Source organism: Mobula hypostoma, chromosome 22 (assembly GCF_963921235.1).
Source record: "Mobula hypostoma chromosome 22, sMobHyp1.1, whole genome shotgun sequence".
In the NCBI taxonomy this organism is placed as follows: domain Eukaryota; kingdom Metazoa; phylum Chordata; class Chondrichthyes; order Myliobatiformes; family Myliobatidae; genus Mobula; species Mobula hypostoma.
In genome coordinates, this window is record NC_086118.1 from 35,503,892 (window position 1) to 35,526,806 (window position 22,915).

The 22,915-nt window shown below is 39.2% G+C and overlaps 1 protein-coding gene across 1 annotated transcript in view; it reads right to left on the minus strand.

The window, feature by feature from the left end:
- LOC134360278 (protein sidekick-2-like) overlaps positions 1 to 22,915 on the minus strand; it is a 983,228-nt gene that overhangs the window by 140,399 nt on the left and 819,914 nt on the right. Inside the window, exons 36-40 of the mRNA XM_063074455.1 lie at positions 18,715 to 18,830; positions 15,721 to 15,907; positions 7,003 to 7,140; positions 5,869 to 6,030; positions 1,131 to 1,256 (exon numbers count right to left, since the gene is read on the minus strand). Of these exons, the coding sequence (XP_062930525.1) occupies positions 1,131 to 1,256; positions 5,869 to 6,030; positions 7,003 to 7,140; positions 15,721 to 15,907; positions 18,715 to 18,830 (729 nt within the window). The remainder of the gene's footprint in view (positions 1 to 1,130; positions 1,257 to 5,868; positions 6,031 to 7,002; positions 7,141 to 15,720; positions 15,908 to 18,714; positions 18,831 to 22,915) is intronic.

Consider the following 22,915-nt stretch of genomic DNA (forward strand, 5'->3'; position numbering starts at 1 on the left):
TCAAAAACTATTTGGAGTGAGTGTTCTCAGCCTGTTTACCATACCCCAAAGCAAGAAAAAAATATTTGAGTTAATTAATGGGATTCTTGACAAAGTCTAGATGAATGTTGCTCATAGTAAGATTAGATTCAAGATATAAGCTTTTACCATGTCCAGTTATTTAATCAGCATGACAGATCTGTATTTTATTTGCAATGCTTTTAAAAAAGTCTTTTACATTTGTTTTTTATTGTTACTTAATACTGCCCAGTGTAATGACAACATTGTAAAATTAAGTGATAGGGGTAATTTATGTAACTTAAAGATTGAAAAAAAACAACATGGAAACAAGATGGAAACATTCCTGGAAAATTTAATTAAACAAGTACTTAAAAACAGATGTTGGTTTAGTGAAACACTATTAACCCTTTAAAGACTTCAGTACCCTTCCTGTAAAACAAAGAATCTTGCATCAAAAAATGCACTTAATATTGTGATTTGTGTATCATTGATAATTTTTTTTCTGAATTTATTTAGAATTGTTTATTGTTACACTTTGCTTGGATGCTAAGTTGGTCACAAGGAATTAAAATATGGATCCCCAGAAATGCAGAGTAATAAATTTTATATGCGTACTGTTATGTTTTGTAACTTCAAAGCATTGGAATAATTATAAGAAGATGCAAGAAGTCCAAAATACTTTGAGTAACACACACAAAATGCTGGAGGAACTCAGCAGGCCAGACAGCATCTATGGAAAAAGTACAATTGACGTTTCGGGCCGAGACTCTTCATCAGAGCCCTGATGAAGGGTTTTGGCCTGAAACTTTGACAGTTCTCTTTTTCATAGATGCTGCCTGGCCTGCTTCGTTCCTCCAGATATTGTGTGTGTTGCTTGGATTTGCAGCATCTGCAGATTCTCTTGATTGTGGTGTAACTTCGAGCTTACTTTCAAGCGAGCTGCATGCACACGTATCATGAGGTAGCGTGATGACATATGCAATTAACATATTTTTACACATAATCCACAATTAGTTATTTAAACGAACAAAAATACTTAATCAAACTAAATCCCAAATATTCAGTAGCAGATCTCAATCATGTCACTGAGGTGAAAGGTAGGACACATTTTGATGAGTCATACTTCTCACCTGATGGTCTGGCCTCAATGACATATCGACTGATGGGTGCTTTTCCGGAGTCTCCACTGGACCAATGAATAGTAATGACGGAACCGTACCTGTAGATCAATGGCTCACCTGGGGGGCCTGGAGAACCTGAGGGAAAGGAAACAGTGGCATGAAGAAATACATTGTATGTAATAAGGCCTCTCTTAACCTCCATGAAACCCCAAAGAAGTCAAGCGCTTTTTAAAGTGTGGCCACCATGACAATGTGGGGAATAATATGGCAGCCAAGTTATATTTGATAAGGCAGCGTACGAGGGGTGATTGATAAGTTCGTGGCCTAAGGTAGAAGGAGTCAATTTTAGAAAACGTAGCACATTTATTTTTTCTACAGGTACACACTTAGTCCAGCGGTCGTGGAGCATATGGATCCTTTCTTTGTAGGTCGGCGTCTTGGACCCCCAGAAGTGGTCCACAGCAGGAGTGATTGATAAGTTCATGGCCTAAGGTAGAAGGAGATGAGTTATTAACATCAAACTTTTTGCATTTTCACTCAAAGAGTTGAACTGCGTTTGCATGTAAGAAGAGCTGTATAACTCATCTCCTTCTACCTTAGGCCACAAACTTATCAATCACCCCTGCTGTGGACCACCTGGAGGTCCAAGATGCTCTTGTTACATGCACGTGCAGTTCAACTCTTTGAGTGAAAATGCAGAAAGTTTGAAGTTATTAACTCATCTCCTTCTACCTTAGACCACAAGCTTATCAATCACCCCTGCTGTGGACCTCTTCTACAAAGAAGGGATCCGTGTGCTCCACGACTGCTGGACTAACTATGCTGAAAAATAAATGTGCTAGGTTTTCTAAAATTGACTCCTTCTACCTTAGGCCACGAATTTATCAATCACCCCTCGTACATTGACCTTTATATTTCGTTTTGAAGGGTGTGATAATTGTTGGCCATTCAATTGTACAATTCAATTTATGTTGTGGGTTTTTGTATGCCAACCCATTTTCTTTGGGAAAAAGCAGCAACGGGACAAAATGAGCAGCTTAAGAAGAAAAGCACATAGTCCTCAAGGAGAACAATACTCCCCAATTCTTTCTGTACAAATTATTGTAACCTAGTTGCAGAAAGATTATTTGAAAAAAAAAACAGATATATTCTGCATCTTGGGGGCAGTCCATTGTTCCTCCATATTTGGTAAGGCCTCCGTATAAGGGTGGAGCACTCCATTCTACCTCTTCCCTTTGGTCCACTTCCCATCCCTTGTTCCATTTCAGCTCACTTCAAAGCCATTGGCACATATCCATGGAAGATCCATTTCCATTCATGCTTCAATTTAGATGTTCCTCAAAGTTGCAAGATTAGATTTATTTTTTTTGGCTTTAATATTTTGGTGGTAATATTTGCATACATGCTGACAATACCAAGATGAACATTTCTGTTGCCTGGCTTGATCTCTTAGTCAGCTATATTTATTCAACTCTTATCATCAAGTTTTAATAAACTGATTCTTTCAAGTTTGACAATGAAAACGGATTTTCAATTAAATTCTAGACTATAATCTCTGATTGTATCAATCACTCTGGCTACCCTTTTAGACTTAGCATCTTCAAGTGTTGAGATTTAAACTCACTGCCCTTGGAAACTGTTAATTTTCATCCCCGCAGCAAACTTAATTCAATGCCACCTCACTCCTCCAATTGTTGACACTTACATGATTTTTCCATTGCCGCTTAGATAAGATAGATTTAAAAAAGGATCTAGTGTTTTCAATTTATCGAAATTTTGAAAATACCAGAAACTTTCAGAAATGTTCAAAACTCCACTGCTGATGTCTTTTTCTTCATCGTCTCATGCTTTTTTTTAACTAAAGAAACACCTATGTGAATTGACCCTTCCCTGAAGGCCATATTTAATGTTTTTAGAATATAGAACATAGAACAGTTCAGTCTATGATGTTGTACCAACCCCTTAATCTACTCCAAGAGCAATCTAACCTTTCTCTCTGACATAGTCCTCAATTTTTCATTCACCCTTGTGTCAACTTAAAAGTTCTTAAATGCCTCTATGTATTTGCCTCTACCACTACCCCTGGCAGAGATTTCCACATACCCACCACTCTTCGTGTAAAAATTCTACCTTTGACATTCCCCCTACACTTATCTCCAATCAGCTTAAATTATGTCCTTTTGTATCAATCACCTCTGATCTAGAAAATGTCCCTGGCTGTCCACTCAGTCTATGCCTCTTTCCTTTTGCACACCTCTATCAAGTCTCCCCTCATCCTGCTTTCCTCCATAGAGAAAAGCACTATCTCGCTCAATCTATCCGCATAAGACTTGCATTTTAATCCAGGCATCATCCTGGTGAATCTCTGGACTGTCTCTGAAGATTTCACATCCCTCCTATAATGAGGTGGCCAGAACTGAATCAAAAACTCCAACTGTGGTCTAGCCAGAGTTTCATTACCTCATGGTTGTTGAACTCAATCATTTGAATAACGAAGAACCATAAGTCTTCTTAACCACCCTATCAACTTGCTATCCAACTTTAGGGGATCTGTGGGTGTGAACCTTTAGATTTCTCTGTTCCTCCACATTGTTCAGAATCCTGCCTTCAAATTCGACCTTCCAAAGTGAATCACTTCACACTTCCCCAGATTGAACTCTACCTGCCTTTTCTCAGCCTGGTTCGGCATCCTGTTGTAACCTACGACAACCTTCTACACTACCCACAAACACATTAACCTTTGTGTCATCTGCAAAATTAGTAACTCATCTTTTCACTTCTTCACCCAAGTCATTCAGCAAGAGCAGTGGCCCTAAAAGTAACCCTGCAGAACCTCCAGGCAGAATGCACTCCATCTACAACCATCTATTTTCCATCTGTAGGCAAGCAAATTCTGCATCCATGTGCCAAGTTTCCCCGGATCCCATGCCTCCTGACTTTCTGAATGAGACTTTCATGGGGAATTTGTCAAATGCTTTACTTAATACCAGTAGTGCCACATCCACTGCTCTGCCTTCATTGATAAGCTTTATCACTTTCTCAAAATATTCATTCAAGCTTGTGTCAACTACTCCTCACTAAACCATCCTGACCATCCCCAATCAGACTATGCATCTCCAAATGCTTATAAATCCTGTCTCTAAGAATCCTCTCCAATAGTTTGCCCATGGCTAACGTAAGCCTCACTGGTCTATAATTCCCAGGATAACCTTATTCATCATCATCGTCTTTGACCATGATTATTTTTGGTAAATTTTTCGACAGAAGTGGTTTGCTATTGACTCTTCTGGGTGGTGTCTTCACAAGACGGGTGCCCTCACCCATTATCAACACTCTTTAGAGATTATTTACCTGGCGCCAGCAGTCGCAGAACCAGGTCTTGTGACATGCACCAGATGCTCATATGACCATCCACCACCTGCTCCCATGGCTTCGCGTGACCCTGAAGGCTAGCGGATGGAGGCAGTGCACTATTCCTCCTTCGGTCAAGACATATCTCCAGCCCGCCACCCAAAAATCCCCATTACCTTTCTTCAGCAAAGAAATAACATCTGCCACCCTCCAATCCTTTCCATGAATTATTTTGATGCATGACAACCATAATTGCTGTAAACAGCACAAACTCAGGGGATAAACTGCAAATTGCTTTTCACACTATAGTTTTTTTCCAGACACAAGGCATTTAAGAAATATATATTATGTTGAAAAAGAGAAGTCCTCTTTGGGCAGACTTGTATGGGGAACTACAAGCTCCAAGAAGAGAATTCAGTTAAGTTTGTTTGGCGTTGAGGTGTCATGGAAAACCAGACTCGTAATAGAAACTGAGAAGGAAGTCCTTGCAAACATGAGAAAATCTGTAGATGCTGGAAATTCAAGCAACATACACAAAATTCTGGTGGAACGCAGCAGGCCAGGCAGCATCTATAGGAAAAAGTACAGTCGATGTTTTGGGCCAAGACCCTTCATCAGTACTAACTGAAAGAAGAGATAGTAAGAGATTTGAAAGTGGGAGGGGGAGGGGGAGATCCAAAATGATAGGAGAAGACAGGAGGGGGAGGGAAGAAGCTAAGAGCTGCAAAGTTGATTGGCAAAAGGGATACAGAGTTGGAGAAGGGGAGGATCATGGGATAGGAGGCCTAGGGAGAAAGAAAGGGGGAGGGGAGCAGGCAAGGAGTGATTGTGAGAGGGACAGAGAGAGAAGAAAAAAAAGAAAAAAGGGGGGGAATAAAAATAAATAAGGGATGGGGTAAGAAGGGGAGGAGGGGCATAAACGGAAGTTAGAGAAATCAATGGTTATGCTATCAGGTTGGAGGCTACCCAGATGGAATACAAGGTGTTGTTCCTCCAACCTGAGTGTGGCTTCATCTCAACAGTAGAGGAGGCCATGGACTGACATATCAGAATGGGAATGGGACTGGAATTAAAATGTGTGGCCACTGGGAGATCCTACTTGGATCACCCTTGAAAGTCCTTGGATGTTTTACTTGGTACATAGTGCAACAGATGCATTTTAAAAAGTAAAACCAAACGTAAGGAATTTTAAAATTTGGTAATCCCAGCACTAAACAGTTATGAGAAGCTGCTGTTTGTGCATTCACTTTCTGATATTTGGTTCCACCATAATTGATGGAAGAGAGTGTCAAGAGGTGAGGATCACTGGCAACCAACACCCACACATCTGTTTATCATTTGTAACCAAGGAAGAAATTCTCACCCTTCAGATTTGGAGAGAAATATATTTAATTACCTTCTCCTGGTCCAGTGGTAATATTTGCCTCAATTTCTGGTCCATATGTGAATGTTTTAGCTTTGATTCGGTAAGCATAAGTCACACCATCTGACAGGTCTTTTATTTTCATCCAACGGGGACTGCTTCCCTTCACGTCCACAGTCACAATCTTACTCACACCTGTACAGTGAGAGAATTACTGAATCTGATTCAGCCAGCCAACAGTACACTCAGGGCAGCCACCACAGATTTGGGATTAATTATAATAAAAGATGAACAATTAAATGAGGCAAGTCATTTAAAAAATATAAAACCAATAAATCTGACAATAGTGGCATGCTGCATTTTGTGTTATTCTTGTTGTTGATTCTCTTCCCTCTATTTCTGAAGACGGATGTTTTGATTATAAACACCAATAGATAAGGTAGTAATATGGAATCTATGTTAAATAGCTATTTATCACAATTAACTCTGTGTTGATGTAAAGATGCAAATCACATCTATGGATTCCTAAGTTTATTTATTTACCCCTTAAAACTTCCTCTTCCTTACTGCTTTTATCAGTTTTGGTTACTTCTGCATCTTTTTCATCTTTCCTGCTTTTTCATTCTTAAATGTCTTTAATACTAAGAATTCTGTTTTCCCCATAATATTCCTATTGCTTATTGTCAGTGAATTTACTACTCTTACCCCCCACAGCATGTAAAAGGCAGCTTGCAAGAGTCACCAGATATTCATTGGTCTTGTTTTCCATGAGATAGATCTGTTTTGCAGAAACGTTGCCTTCTACATAATTCAGTTCAGAATACCTCAAAGCTCAATTAAACTCAGTTCAATCCTGAATTCCAGTTCAGTGTTTAGATTTTACAAATACTTCCTGTAACCATATATGTTTCCTCTGGGTGTTCTGGATTCCTCCCATATCCTAAAGCCAGACCAGTTGATTAATTGGCCACAGTAAAATTCCTCTAGTGTGTAGATAAGTGGTAGAATCTGTGAGGAGGTGATGCGAATGTAAAATAGGTTTGGGTAGGTTTAGTGTAAAAGTGCAAGTTTGACGGTTTGTAGAGACTTGGCAGGTTGAAGGAGTTGTTTCTATGTTGAATCTCTCTCTACATGACTCGATGCAAAGTAAAGACTTTAAATGCCTACCGTCAACAGGTGTGCAGGGCTCATAAACTAGTTGATATCCTTCAATTATTCCATTTGGATACTTCGGTTCTCCCCAGGACACGTTCACAGAGGTCGTTGTCAATTCACTGAATCGAATGTAGCTTGGAGCACTCGGAGCTGTTTGTGAAGAAACAAAACTGCTTATCAGTTATGATCTGTACTCACAAGTCATACAATGAGGAGAAGTCAGATGCTGGTCAAATGACACATTTTAAGATTGTTCTGCTAATGTTAAATTCTCAATAATTAGCATTCTTATTTATCAGCTTTCAAGGTACTGCCAAATCCCAACAAGAAGTCAAAAATAAGTGCAGCAATTAGGTGAGAAGTAAGAGAAACAGGAATGACATTGAAGGAGAGGAGGGAAAGGTAAAACACTAAGAATATATATGCTTATCCATATGTAAATATTAGAACTTCTCCCATCTTCAGCATACCTGGCCTACCAAACCTTACTTTCTGTTGTTCTGTTTTCATCATACATTTGCAGAAATGCAACCTCCATATTTATGACAGAAACTGGCCTTGTAAACTTGGCATGCTGCCATTACACTTGCCATCCAGTGCATCGTGGTTTTGGCCAACTTAAGTTGCCCAGCCAATTATGCTGAGAAACACTTCTGCCTTAATTAATTCATCTTCCCTCCTGTCACTGCAGCTACTTGGGCACATAATGTAGTCTGACATTGAGGAATTGTTGTATTTCAAATGGAGGAAGGGGCTGCTTGCTTGGCCAAATATACGTGTTGAATCCCTTGTACCATAGAATTATTTACCCTTCACCAATGACATAAAGCATTGCTTATTTTCTCACTGTTATTTTTGAAATCTTGCAATACGTACACAAATTATTTGCTGATGCTCCAACATTACAACGGTCACTAAAACATTTCCTTGACATCCCATGATGTGACAGTTGCAAAATAAATGAGTTTGTAAATACCTTCACTATTAATTTTGTAAATTAAAACAACTAATTTCCCTGCTTTTCTGGCAAGCCTTTTCTATAACTTTCCTTTGCCAGCGGGTCTGGAGAAGTGCATGTTTCAGTGCACCAGAAGACAAAGAAGATTTGTCCTGAAAAACCGTCATTCTGAAACTTTTGCCAGCACTTTATATTATTAAATGCAAGTAAATTTTATTATGTGCCAAAGAACATCTAAGACACAGCTCGTTTTTTAAAAAAATTTCTTGAAATGGTTGCAGTCACTACCCCATACAACACATGCTCTATCTGCAGAGCAATATCTAGGTAATGATATACAGATTCTGCCAGAAAAATTTTGAATGCTTTCACTCTGAGGTTTCTTTTCACCACACCATTACATTTAATAACAGTGAACATATAGTATTGCTGCAATTTCAATAAATTTAAGTTTCCAATTTCACCTTGACACCAATTATTCAAAGTAATAACTACTCAACAGGAAATAAGCTGTGCATTAAACGAGACCTGAGAAAACACCCCACCATATTCCTTCTCTCGAGTTAATATCAGCCAATACATCTCTTTTGCTCATTTTAAAAAAAATCCACAACCTAATGGTAATTGTTTGCAGGACACATTTCACACACTCCACAAATACATGTTGTTTCACTTGCTGCAGTGGTCAAGGTTGTGCTGACGGCTAGCTGGCAGTTCTGTAGGGAATCGCTGGCTAGCTGCATTATGTATGTGTCAGCTCATCCAGACTTCTCATCTGTTCTCCACAACTTGGAGGCATGGAAAGCACTGATGTCAGAATGTCTGGCTCAGCACCAGGTTCAAGGATGGTTCCATAGGATACTGAATCATACAGAGTATCTTACTTTATGCCAGCTGTATCTGGCACTTTCAGCATGGACCATTTATTTTAATGAAGTCACTGATCTTCCTTCAAAAAAAGATGAAGAAAATTGCTTTTTAAAATTTTAGTATCAAAGCTTCCAAATAATTTACACATTAAACATGTCTAAACTACATTATTTATTAATTCTTAAAACCACCTAAACATTTCTCACCAGGTTCAAACATCTCTGATTATCACAGGACAAACAAAGGTGAGGGGTGAGTCAAGCTGAGCATGATGTAGCTTATAGTCTACATGGGGCACCAAAGAGGGTGTTATGTTCATCATCAAAGGATGAAGAAAGAATGCCATTCACTGTAAAGTCTACTTGGTTACTGAAGTTGAAACTATCATATTTTTTTCCGCCACACAAAGAGCCTTTTTATTAAGTTAATTTTTACGCCAGGTCTCTAATAAAACCTGATTTATTATGATTTGCTTGCTAATAGCAAACTCATAAAGAGACTTTTACAATCGTATTATATCGATCTTCAAAGCATCTCCATAGAAGACAGAGGTTGACAGCAATATACATTATTAATATAAGATAAGAAGAAACTTCTTCACTCAGAGGGTCATGAGAGAGCGGAACAAACTACCAGTGCAAGTGGTGCATGTGAGCTCGATTTCAACATTTAAGGGAAACTTGTACAGGTACATGGATGGGAGGGATATAGAGGGTTATGGTCCCAGTGCAGGTCAATGGGACTAGGCAGTTTAAATAGATTAGCATGGATTAGTTGTGCAGAGGGCCCTGTTGCTGTGCTGGACTCTTCTATGACTCTAAGGACCAGAATACTTGAAAGCTCAGACTGTGTTTTTCTTGTTGCTGAACAACTGATCCCTGTTCTCCACTTACTCAGCAGAAACCAGTGATTTCTATGTTAGATTCCATTGTGGAAACAGGAATTTCACAGGTTGTGGAAAATGATAGCATGTTGGATGTGATAACACTATCCGGCAGATCTCAAAATCCTTAAGATTCCCTGCATCTCCAAAAATGATTTTAGGAAAAATGCAACTGAGATGCAACAGAAACAATGACAGAGCTGAAGTTGGTGAGGGGGTTTCGAGAAATTTGAGTGAAGAGTTTGGTTTTCTGTTTTGGTAGACCAAGGAACTGACTGTAGACTTCAGGAGAGGGAAACCAGAGGTCTATGAGCCAGTAATTGTCAGAGGTGGAGAGGATCATTCAGAAGACCTATCCTGGACCCATCATATAAATATTATTGTGAAAAAAGTACGACAGCGCCTCTACTTCCCAGGAGTCTGCGGAGGTATGGCATGTCATTTAAAACCTTGGCAAACTTCTATAGATATGTGGTGGAAAGTACGCTGACTGGCTACAGTACAGTGCGGTATGGGAACACCAATGCCTTTGAGCAGAAAATCCAACAAAAGGTAGTGGATTCAGCCCAGTACATTACGAATAAAACCCTCTCACTATTGAGCACATCTACATGAAACTTTGCCGTAGAAAAGACCATCACTGCCCTGGCCATGCTCTTTTCTCGCTACTGCCGTCAAGAAGGTGATACAGGTGCCTCAGGACTCACACCAAAAGGTTCAAGAATAGTTACTATCCCTCAATTATCAGGCTCATGAACAAAACGGGACAGCTACACTCATTTAAGAACTCTATATTCTTGTTACTTCATGCTTGTTATTTACTGCTATTTGTTTATATCTCCATTTACACAGTCTGTTTACAACTGACTGTCCCTGGTGTTTACAGTTTATAGATCCTGTTTACAGTTATTGTTCTATAGATTTGCTTAGTATGCCTGCAAAAAAAGGATCTCAGGGAGTTATGTGGTGACATGTTTATACTCTGATAATAAATGTTACTTTGAACTTTGATATTGATAGATGCTCAGAAATTAATGCAGAAATTTTTCTTAACTTTAAGGACTTGAAAGCATAGGCTGCAGTTTGTGTTGATGAAGACAGACCAGGAAATCAGAGAAAATGATTCTGTACTCTCCATTGTGTGTCAATTTGTTGAGTTAAAGTAGAACAAACATGTGATTTTTTTTCTGTAGAAGTAATGGAAAATGAAGCAAATCCCTGTGTCTGAGTTTATAAGCTTGTCTCCAGTGATAAATAATAGGCTGTTCTATCTCCACCAAAGAGGCTTGATTACAACTGTTGGGAAATACAGTGGATTCTGGTTAAGTGAGCTATTGGTTAATCAACGCAGCCACTTATTTGGGACAGTTCTTAAAAAACAAAATCTAATCAAGAAAATCGCCGGATTCCCTTCATTTGCTTGGGACACTATACTGCTTAATTGGGACAGGAGCCTGTTGCTGAACAGTTTCTAACTAGCATTAGTCGTGTGCACTTGTTTGTTCGTTAGACACAACACTGTGCTTTGAGCGAATGGTTTTTGAATCACACCAGTTCTGTGTGTTTGTGTTCAAAAAGCAGTTATTTTTTTCACTGATAATTAGTGAGAAATAAGCAGTAAGACAATCCCAAACTATTTTGCTCACGGTGGTTTCAAGTATTCGGGCTTGGAGATGGCAGAAACAGCCGGGAGTGAAACTGAAACAATTTCCCTACTTCAGTAAATTAGGAACTATGAAGAACTTGAAGGTATTGGCAATCATCTTGATGTTACAATGAAAATGAAGATTTGGAGGATGCGATCACAACTGCATTGTATGAAAGCAGTCCAATATCTGCACTAGGTAACTGTGCTGATGTTGAATATTTAGAATCAAAAGGACATGGCAGCGTACACTGGATGAATTCATCTATCAATAACCATTAGGAAATAACAAACAGTTTTATAGTACTGTAGTAGTATTGGTAGCGTTATAATTTGTTCTGTATTTCATTCAAAAGCATAATTTGTTAGTTTGTATTTTTTATATCTTTTTTAACTATTTCCACGAAACTTAGGCTAATTGGGCCAAAATGACTGGCCTGATGTGTCCCAATTAATCAGAATCTACTGTATTCACTGGTTGTAAGAAATGAGGAAATAGACAAGGGCCCACATTTACCTGGCTACTTTAGGAAGAGTTCCACTGTTCTAAAAATACTGCGTAGAACCACCAGGAAGATAAACTGAAAGCTGGATTGACTCTTGAGCTATGTTGATTTAAAAAAAACTTGCTAGAATTTCTCAGCAGGTCAGGCTGCATTAGCGGAGAAATTCCATTTATTTATTTACTGACTGAGATACAGTGCGGGATAGGCACTTCGAGTCACGCTGCCCAGCAATCCCCCGATTTAATTCGAGCCTAATCACAGGACGATTTATAATGACCAATTAACCTACCAACTGGTACATCTTTGGACCGTGGGAGGAAATGGGAGCGTCCGGAGGAAGCCTACGCTGTCACAGGGAGAACGTACAAACTCCTTACAGGTAGCAGCTGGAAGCTGAAGCATTAACTCTTTCATCCGCTGAATGCTGCATGACCTCCAAAGTAATCATATCCTCCCATTTTGCCTCTCCTGCATCTGCAGTATTTTGCTCTTGGTCTATGCTGGGATTTCCTTGACGTCTTTGTATGGAGGAACATATGAGATGCTAGTGGCACGGCCACCAACCTTACACACTTGAATTTAGCATTGGTATAAACTAGTTTATCCAGTGGGATGGAACACACAACTGCATTCACTTGAAGGCCTATCTCCACCATTTTGATGGGGTAACAGCTGATGCCGTACCTGCTGAAAATGAGTGGGAACTTCATTACCCAAAGAAAATGGGATTGTAAAATTGATGTATTTTTTAAATGCAAAAGTGCCCACAAAGGCTAAATAAAATAAGCTTTGAATAAACTTTTTAAACATTTTTTGTGATGTGAGATTTACAATACGTTCTGGTCTGACAAAAATCACCTCCTCATCCTAATTAATGTTAATGTTCTTCCTGGGCTCTTTCTCAGCACTGTTTCTTTTCTTCTGTGCAAACGCACTACTTTTTCCTTTTATACAGCTACTGGATTTCCTGCTTCTTTTACTTAGCAGGGTGTCCTGATGCTGTGGGTAAACACATTCAAAACACCCATGTAATTTACGCATTGATCAACCAAGGTCCTACTGTTTCTAAGGAAAGTTCTGAACAAGCCATATTCACAGCAGGTCAGATTATCAAGCAGCCATTCCTCTCCTTTTGGACAAGTTGATGATTTCACTGTTAAACACTAATATGTTGACATAACTGTTTAACTTGTATGTTGGTGCTGTTTAATCTTCTGCTCGTGCTCTGCTAGTTCACGACTATTGCTGATGTTATTCACAGCCCAAGTTGTGTCTGAACTTTGCAGAGCTTCGTATGGCTTTCCTTCTCCTGACAGCAGTCCAGGTCCTGAATGTAGATTGTGCAATATAAACCCAGAAGTCAACTCCTGGAATCCAAAGTAAAGTAGTGCTAATTAATCATATTTAGAATAGTACAAATTTTAGTTCCATTTCCAAGAGCTCTGAAAGTTTTTTGGGGAGATTTTCACAAAAATATTGTACTTTCAAATGGATAAACTTCGCAATTTAAAAGCTTCAGTTTTTGCAGCTACTCTGTATTGTCAGTTTGGTAACAGTCTCAATTTATTGTACAGAGAAGCTAAAATTTTTGAACACTGCACAGGAAGATTAAAGCAGTGACCTTGGGTATAACTCTTCCTTTGTTAAGTGAGTTGACGTTCCTTTTCATTTTGTTATGTGGGGGAATGGTGTTTGTGGATTGATATTCTGTGTGTTCTGTTAGTTTTTTTTGTGCAGGGGTAGGGTTGCTATTTGGGGGCCGATGTTCCTGTTCCATTTTGTGTGGGGAGGTTGATGATCAGGATGCTGTTCTTTTTTGGGTGGGGGGGCGGGTTAGGTCTGATGTTTCTCTCTGAATGACTTTCATGTTCTTTCTTTGTTTCGTGGCTATCTGGAGAAGACACATTTCAGCATTGTATATGGATACATGCTTTGATAATAAATTAACCTTTGAACCTTTGAACTTGAGGACAGGCCCGAGACTCTGGAACACAAACTTTTTTGTCAAAAACTAGATGGCCGTTTATCTGAGAGAGTAAGAGGATGATGTCCAGGCCATTGCTGAACGCATCCTTGCCAAGTGAACTTGGCGTTAACAATCATTGATCAGGAACCTCTGTTGATATTTCATTTTCCTAATTAACTAAGATCAGTTAATGTAAGGATTTCTATTGTGCAGCATTCACTTCTTTTCAAAGATGGAATGCGGAGTTTCCATTTCTCTTTCTATGAAGTGCACAGGGTTTAATGATTCCAGAAAAATCCTGATCATTGTTTTGGTGAAAAACAGTCAAATCAAATAAGTCTAAACAGGATGCCAGCAATTTAATACCATTGACTTCAGTAAATTAAATTGAAACTGCAACTCATTTCAGAGAGAATAATAAATTGATACAGTTAATTTGTTGCATGAGACTGTTTTTTTTCAGTTATGAACCAGTGTTACGATTTTTAAATCATCTTTGTTTAAAATGAGGTTTATATGGGATAATGTTTCCAACTTTCTTCTTCACCTAACTGCCTTCTGTTGTTTGACACTGAGTGCGTTTATTTTGTCCAGAGGCGGCCTTGAAGTTAACTTAAAAATGTTGGCCCAGAATGTATTTACTGATTATATTTACATGTGGCTTGTTTTAACTCAAATTTCCACAGTCCTGACAATGAGTAAAATTTTCGTTATGTTTTCACCCAGGCAAAGAATAAATCAACAAAGTACTTATGCAATAAATTCTAGGAAAATTCCAGGGACAGAGACCACAGTGATGGGACACAAGATATTAAGATTGAGTGCAGACTCTAAAAGAACAGATATCCATTTTTAAATGGTGATAACTTTTGACAAAATCAATATGGAGCGACTCCTTCCAAATGTAGGTTGTTGTCAACAAGCATTCAATTTAAAGTTTGGACTTTGAGATAGAAGCAAAATGAGTGCAACTCACTTTGTGTGGTGCTAGAAGTGTTTTATCACTCATATAGAGGCTATTGTATATACAAAATGAAAAAAAAGTAATATTTAAGCAATGAAAGACACAAAGAATGCAAGATAACAGGACAATGGGACTGTTCTCTCAAAGTGGTAGTAGAGATACAATGGAATAACTCCTTCCTTTGTCACAGGAACTACTTTTGCTAGTGAAAAGTGACTTCAGTAACAAGTACAAATCCAATGATAAAATATATCAATGATGACCTGTAAAACTTGGAACTATAAATCCACATTTAAATCTTACAAAGAAAAGATTTGCTTTTATACCTTTGATTTCATTACCTCAGTATTTCCCAAAGGTCTTTTTGGTCAACAAAGTATAATTGCTGCCAGAATATAGGAAATGCAGAAAACTCATACAAGCACTAATGAAATAATGTCTGAATAATTTGTTTAAGTAATATTGGCTGGGGGATATATCTTGGTATACACTCACTCTTCTTCAGAAAATGCCATGAGATCTTTTACATCCACCTAAGAGAGCAGAGAAAGTCTTAGTTTATTGTCCCTTCCGAAAAAGACCCCTTGATTCCCTTAGTCCTGTCCTGCCATGTCCACCAAGACGTACTCAAGGGTCTGCAATGGGACTTGAATGCATAACCTTATGATACAGAAGCAAGAACTCTACCAACTGAGCAATGGCTGATATAACACTGTGAACCCGAAAAGCAATCATTTTGGATTGCAGACATAATCTGAACAGTTTGGGTACTCCATCAATTAAACGGTACCTGTGGATCACTGACCTTTAGTAGACATTTATTTGAGACTTTCAAACAATGTTAATTTGGACATAATGCATACATTAAAAACAGAGCATATTCTTTTATCTCTTTAAGTATCCTATAACTAGTTCTCCAGCTGTTGTGCTACTCTCACCTGCCTGCTGTGTCCGACCCCTGATCGGAGTACTTCTAGGACCGTCACCCGCAGCATTAAAGGCACTCACACTGATCAAGTAGGTGGTGTACCCAGTCAGGTTCTTCAATTTAACATTGGTTTCGGGGAGGAAGAGTGTCTTCAATTTTTCTGTCTCAGCCTGTCGCTGGAACTCCCAGTAATAAATCTGAAAGAAAACCCGTGACTTACAACTCTTTCAAATAGCGCAGGGTTATGGCTGTCTTCAAAAACATTATCCTCAAGTATTCACATGAAATTTATAAGTTATATTCATATGTGCAATATAATAAACTTAACCAGATTGTCAGGCTTCCAGCCTGCATGACTACATTCTTGTCGCATGATGCCTGGTTATCCTTGGGTAGCTGGGTTCACGTGCCCAGCAGCTGGATGCCAAGTAAACTCCTCTGCAGCACCCAAGCTTGGTATTTTGGATGGTTGGGTGGAAAGGTAGAAGCAGGAATACAGGGTTAGTGGAATGACCAGGACTGGCAGTTTGGATGTTGGGGTGAGAGATTAGGGGAAATGGATTGGGACATTTCATTTTAGACGCATTTGAAATTAATACTGTATCCTCCAGTCATGAAGATAGGCGTGTAAGCCATGGACAGGGGAACAAATGAAAGCAACAATGTTAAGTACTTCTGTACTGTAAGACATGAATCTTCAGATAGAAAATCTGAATACGTATATCACATGAATCAATCACTGAATAGAACATTGAAAATATCTTGTTATAGAACTTGAGGCAAAGTATGCCAAAGCTCAACTTTTATGAATGCATCTTTCAGCCATAATTAAATAAGTTCTGATCATGAGACTTTTATACTTGTAAGAGAGCCAGTGTTCTTCAATCATCTCATGGGTTATCTTTCAATCCTACAATTAAAACTTCTGTAAATTTCCCTTCCAGTGATTGTGTAGGCTGAGGACTGTGAGGAACTTCGGAACTTTATTAAAAGAATTTCAAAAGAAATGACTAGTTTAGAATTTAGAAGAAATTACTAGTATTTTAGTTTCTAAAATAGTCATTACACAGTCTCAATGACTTACACAAAATTCAGATATTATTCATTCAAGAAATTTATCCACTGAGTTACTGAGGAATTAGGATCCATGATTAGATTTTCAAACTCTGGGAGTAACTTTACCTTATTCTTGTGATAATGCCAGTGCTTGCAGATTAAAGAAGGGGAAAAAAATCTCCTCTCATTATTTGTTAAGCACTGTGAAAATGAGTTAGGAACAGGTTCTTTGCAATAGAAAGACTTAGTTATAGTTCAATTGCCTCCAATAGTGCAGTAATGTGGAACAATAGACTTCTGGTAAAAAGGTGTTTTGGTTCAGGCTATAAGCAGTCTCTGAAAAAGAATAACCGATCATTTATCTCAGTGCTGTTGTGCAAATTGACAGTTGCTTTTTCTATGTTACAATATAAGAATATTAGAAGTATGAGCAGGAGTAGGCCATTTGGCACCTCAGACCTGCTCCACCTATCGACAAGACAATGGCTGCTTTTTATTATCATACGCATGTCCTTTGATTTGTCTAACAACTGGAAACTTAACCAATCTGTTCTTCCTGAGCCTCGACAGGCCTCTTGGCTATAGCATTTCAAAGATTTATGACTCTGAATGAAGAAATTCCTCCTCATTTCAGACCTAAATGACCTGTCTGCTAGTTGGAATTATACCTCGTAGCACATAAGAGGATGTTTGTGGTAGTTGGAAATTGGTCATGTCGACCACAGGTATTCCTCAGGATAGCGTCGCAGGCTTAACCATCTCCGTCATTCAAGAAGGAAAGGAACTGATGGATAAGAAGAGATGCTACAAAAATCAACTATTTGGGTAATTCAATAGAACAAAAGAGATGGTTAAGAGGAAAATGGTAGAGTAAATTCTGCCTGAGATTCTTGGGATCATAATGAGAGAATTCCTAGAAAGTAAATACATTTATGAGAGAGAACATGTGAATGGCTGGCAATGGAAAGTATAGATTTAAACCTAAAAGAATCACAAATTGCAGAAATGCTCTCACTAATATTATTATTTTCAGCATGGCCACGAATATTGAAACTACGATCTTCCCCTATGTTTCTGGCTGACTAAACTCACTGAGCTGTCAGAATGCTATTTATTCAAAATAATAATCATTCACAAAACACACTTGCTCATGTTTAAATATTAAACCACCAGAATCTTTGCTGACCAAAACTCTAATCTACTCTACATTATCAATCATACTTGAAAATTGAAAACGATTCTGCAGATGCTGAAATCTGTAATATAAACAGAAAGTGCGGGAGATGTACTCAGCAGGTTAGGCAGCATCTGTGGAAAGAGAGGAAAGATTAAGTCAGTTACTGTCATCAGAACTGAAGGAGTGCAGAGCAGTTTTATCTTGCAAAGGGAGAGAGAAGTGAACAGAACAAGAGGAATATCCTGGATAGGATGGAGACCAGGGTGGTCAAGGTGACATGATTATTTTCAGTGAGGAGTGAGGGCAGTTCGAGGAAACACACCAGCAGCAACAATGCTGGCACAGGGAGGAGAACCCAGCAGTTACTGGGAATCAGAAATAAAGGAGAATGCTGGAACTACACAGCAGATCAGGTAGCACCTAATGGAGAGATAAAAACTGACAGGTATTAAATGACATTCTGCACAGATGGGTACTTTAAAGCTGATGACAGTAATAATAAGCCAACTTAAAAATAATGTGGAAACATGTTTAACAAGCAAAAAAATCTCCAGGAAACTAGTTTTCTCTATAACCGTATTTGTAGATCGACATATTATTTAATTTAATCAGCAATCTAGTGTAGTGACAATTAATGGATGATTATGCATAGCCCAATCAATTCCTCTGCACATGTGGTTTTATATTCATTGTGTTAATAATATTTTTTAAATGTATTGCCACAGTCTGGGTGTCTTCTCCTCTCGGAGATATGACAGAAGTTAACTGTACCTTATAGCCTTGCATGTCACCATTCTGTGCTTCCGGTGGGGGTGGTTCCCAGGTCACGTCCAACTGCGTCGCTGTTGAGCCCTGCACCTGCACGTTTTGGGCTGGTGCAGTGGGAACTAAATGAAAAATGTGGAGTGTCAATAGAAGCACAATATTGTGGTTGAAATGAAAATAAAATATTGTAGCTGGATTGTAAATACAGTTTAAAATGTTGCAACACTCCAAATGATTGAGATAGAAAAATAAAAAATAGGAAATAATCCAAATGAATTTGTGACCCTGTTCATGTTCTCTGTGAAACCAGATGCTCAATTGTTTCTGTCCCACTTCTGCTCAGTTCTACTTCTGCAACTCCATCCTTCATTATACGGACAAAATAACAATATATCTTATTCCAAAGCTAAGCTGTCAATGAGTAAAACGCTTTGTCGATCAACACTAACAAGGCTGAAGTTATCTTGCTCAACACCCTTCAGTAGCTCAGTTCCAAGCTGTCTTGTGGATGCCAACTCATGTTCAATCTGACAATATGCCCCTCAGTGCTCTTACCATCATCAGCCCATCACTAATAGATCTGTTTTCACTTCAACATACCAGCCAAATCTCTGCTTATTTCTGGTGAGGACCTCAGTTTTGGGTTTTCACTGACTTCTTTGACAGCTTTCTAAATCCCACACAATCTAACTACAAAATAACTCAAACTTTTATTCTGCATGTAGTATCCTGTACTGCTGGTGCTCATGAACCAGATCCCCGGCTATGGGTAAATAACCCCAATGCCTCGTGGGCAGCCTCGGGAGAGACAAAGGCAACGGGAGTAAACCCAGACAGCATATCCGGAGTGGAGTCCCTAAGGTGGGCTGGACACCATTGAACATCCTTCCAGCAGCTCCTGCAGCCAAGCTGGTGCCAAACGTATTGCTTCATAAGCTTTCCTTTGGACTACACCGGTGAGGCCGAGAGGGGAATCTTGATGACTGGGCATCTCAGGATCTCCATACCTTCCGCCCAGGCTTGTGATGATGATCATCATCACCCATTGTCCTTCAAGACAGATGGATGCCAACCAACCAACTATCCTGTACTAAGACTACTTGACCCATCATCTGCAAAATTCAATGAATTGTTCCAATTTAAAAATTATCATCTAAGTCTTTCAATTACCTTTCTCCTCCTTAATACCATTCCTGTTTGTATCCTCTGATCATTCTAGCTCTGATGCAGTGTATGTTACTTGTTGCTTAGTATGTTCCTCCAATAGCGCTCTTGATATTTTCACCTAACTCCTTCTGCCCCATACATGTCCATGTATTCAACTATCTCTTCACCCTGTTTGGGTCCAGCTATAAGCTTGATACAACTGGTCATGTAGGGGTGCCATAGAAATTCAAACTATTGTTCTATCTCAAACATTAACAAACTATTGAAAATATTATTCTATTAATCTTAGACAAAATGACAACACTTTTTTTTCCCATTCTATTTCTTGTCCAGTAGATGGCCATGTCCCTGATAACTTGTTACATACACCTGTTTGGGTGCATTCTCCAGTTACCTTATAAGGTAACCGTAGCCTTCAGCCAGGAGCAGATGTCAACAGGTGGTTCCCAACCTTCACTGAGTGTTTTGACCCTTAACCACGACAATCTCCAGCTGGTGGGCCAGCAGTGGTGGCCAAATCACTGCCCCTCTGCTCCTAGCTTCCAGCTTCCCTCCTCTCGCCTACTCCAAATCCAACAAGAGGCTCGTTCTGCCTCTTCCCCCATCCTATGAGCTGCTTGTTTTTTGCTCCTTTCGTCCAGGCCCAGATCTGACAACAACCGCCATGCTGATTTGGCTGGGAAACCTCTGCAGCCGATCTCCACAGGGAACAACCATGCCCGCCATCCCTTGTCTTTACACTCCTGCACTAAGGGCTTGTACTTCAAAGCCTTTCTCTCGTGGGCCTCTTCCCATCTCTCCTCCCACGGCACAGTCAGCTCAATTAGAATTATTTTCTTGTCTTTGGTTGACCACAGTACAATGTCTGGGCGTAGGGTTGTGTGCACCACATCGGGAACTGCAACCTCCTTCCCACATCGACCCCCATCTCCCAGGACCTGGCCATTAATAGCAGATTGGGCTTTGGTTGTTTGGTTACAAAAGGTCTAGCTCCCTCTTTGATGAAGGTGATGGCCTTCCTCAAATCTGTGCCAGCCATCCTCTTCTTGCATCTCTCCTGCTCTCGTGTGTCAGCAAGAGTCAGAAGCACCTTATCATGGTGCCACCTACACCGTTCTTGAGTTAGAGCCGTTTTACACCCGGACAGTATATGAGCCAGTGACCCCTTTTGACCACAGAGCTTACAGTTCGGGTCCTCGCTCATCCCCCATGTGTCCAGATGTAATGGTGAAGGAAGGGTGTCATACACGGATCGCAAGAGGAAGGAAATACGGAAGGGCTCCCGTCTCCATAACTCTGCCCATGAGATCTTGCGCTTGTGAGATCTGAGATCATCGACTCACATAAGCCCTTGGGGACAATATTGAATGATGAAAAGATTCTCCATAATGAGGGAGAAAAACTTTACAAAATTAATAAACAATTTAACAAATCTTCCTTGAATTTCTTTCAAAAATACCTTTGTGCTATCACAATGCTTCATTATTGTGTTATTGTCAGATTGTTCTCCATAATCTTTCTATTTTGATGTCTAATGTCCTAAACAAAACTCAACCTATTTTTCTCTGAAAATTTTACATACTTTTCTCTGTTATCTGCATTGATTTTCCATTCCCTTGCTTTGCAGATGCTCAATTGCTTTATATTGATTTGTTTTCTATTTGTCCTGTACATATACAATCCTGTGCATACAGCATATATATATATTTTAAGGTGCTTAGACTTTTGCACCGAACTGTACTTGTCAATATGCAGTGGGCAGCGAGTTTGTAAATCTGGTGGGAGCAAAGGATGTTGGGAATGGTGATGGTGGTGCACTGCGGGATGGGTGTGGAACAGGTGGCAGAGAAGGAGTGCCAGAGGCAGGGGTGGGGGGGGGGGAGGTACTGCAGGTGCAGACGCACCCAGTCCTGAGACACAGGCAAGTCCATTTGATTCCAAACAAATTGTTTATTGATCAGTACAGAATCCCTCCCTCTCCTGTCTCCTTTTCCTAACCATGATTCCTCTTCTCAGTCCACAATAGAGACCCATATCAAAATCAGGTTCTGCATAACTCACGTATGTCATGAATTTTTTTTTTCAGCAGCAGTACAGTGTAATACATAAAATTATTACAGTATTATGCAAAAGTCTTAGGCACCCTAGCTGTATATATGTGCCTAAGACGTTTGCTCAGTACTATATATGTATAATATCACAGGTTTTAAATGTTTCTTCTTTCATATACAGATGCCTAAATATTAATTTTTTCTAATCACTTTGCATTCTAGTAAAGTATGCTGTTTCGGCATAGCATACTTAGCTTGAAGTTCTTGCTGGCAGATGATTTCAGCTTTCATTTTGTGAGGGTTCATTTTCCCACAGTTCTATTCTTCCTGAGTTACTGAAATCACCACACGTATTTTGAAGAATTGCACAGAAATGATGGGTGACATCAGTAGGACCAAGACATGTTATTAAAATGCCCTCTGGTGTCTTAGTTATCTGTATAGATTCTATTCTAATTGCACATTCCTGATAATATTGGTTAGTTGAAGTCACCCTTTATAACCCTCCTAATCCAGTCAAATACATTGCTGTCGTTTTCTTTCATTTGAAATTGTCTGAGTGGTGACTGTGAATGTGTAATTCAATGATCAGCAGCACCATTCACTTGTAGACTATTCAGGGAACCTAAAACAGATTTTGAGTTCAAGTCTCATTGGAAAATGTGGAGTGGTGACCATAAAATAGCCCTCTGTTCATGCAAAGCAAGACAGTTCACAGCTGTACTTTTAGAGGCAGGAGAAAGAAAATGTCTTCTGTGGGCTCCAGTGGAGCTTTACACTTGTAATCAACAATGGGTTGTGGGTCATTTCGTTAGAAACCCCAAAGAGAGTTCATTATGGATCATGGATCACCTCTGAACTGGATGATGTTGTATGTCATACACAAGATATAAAGCTACAAAATAGGGCAATATTGTTTTTATCTTTCATAATTATCCTTTAAATAAACTGAACTTGAAAATTTCTCAGAAGAATCCAGGAAGTTAGTG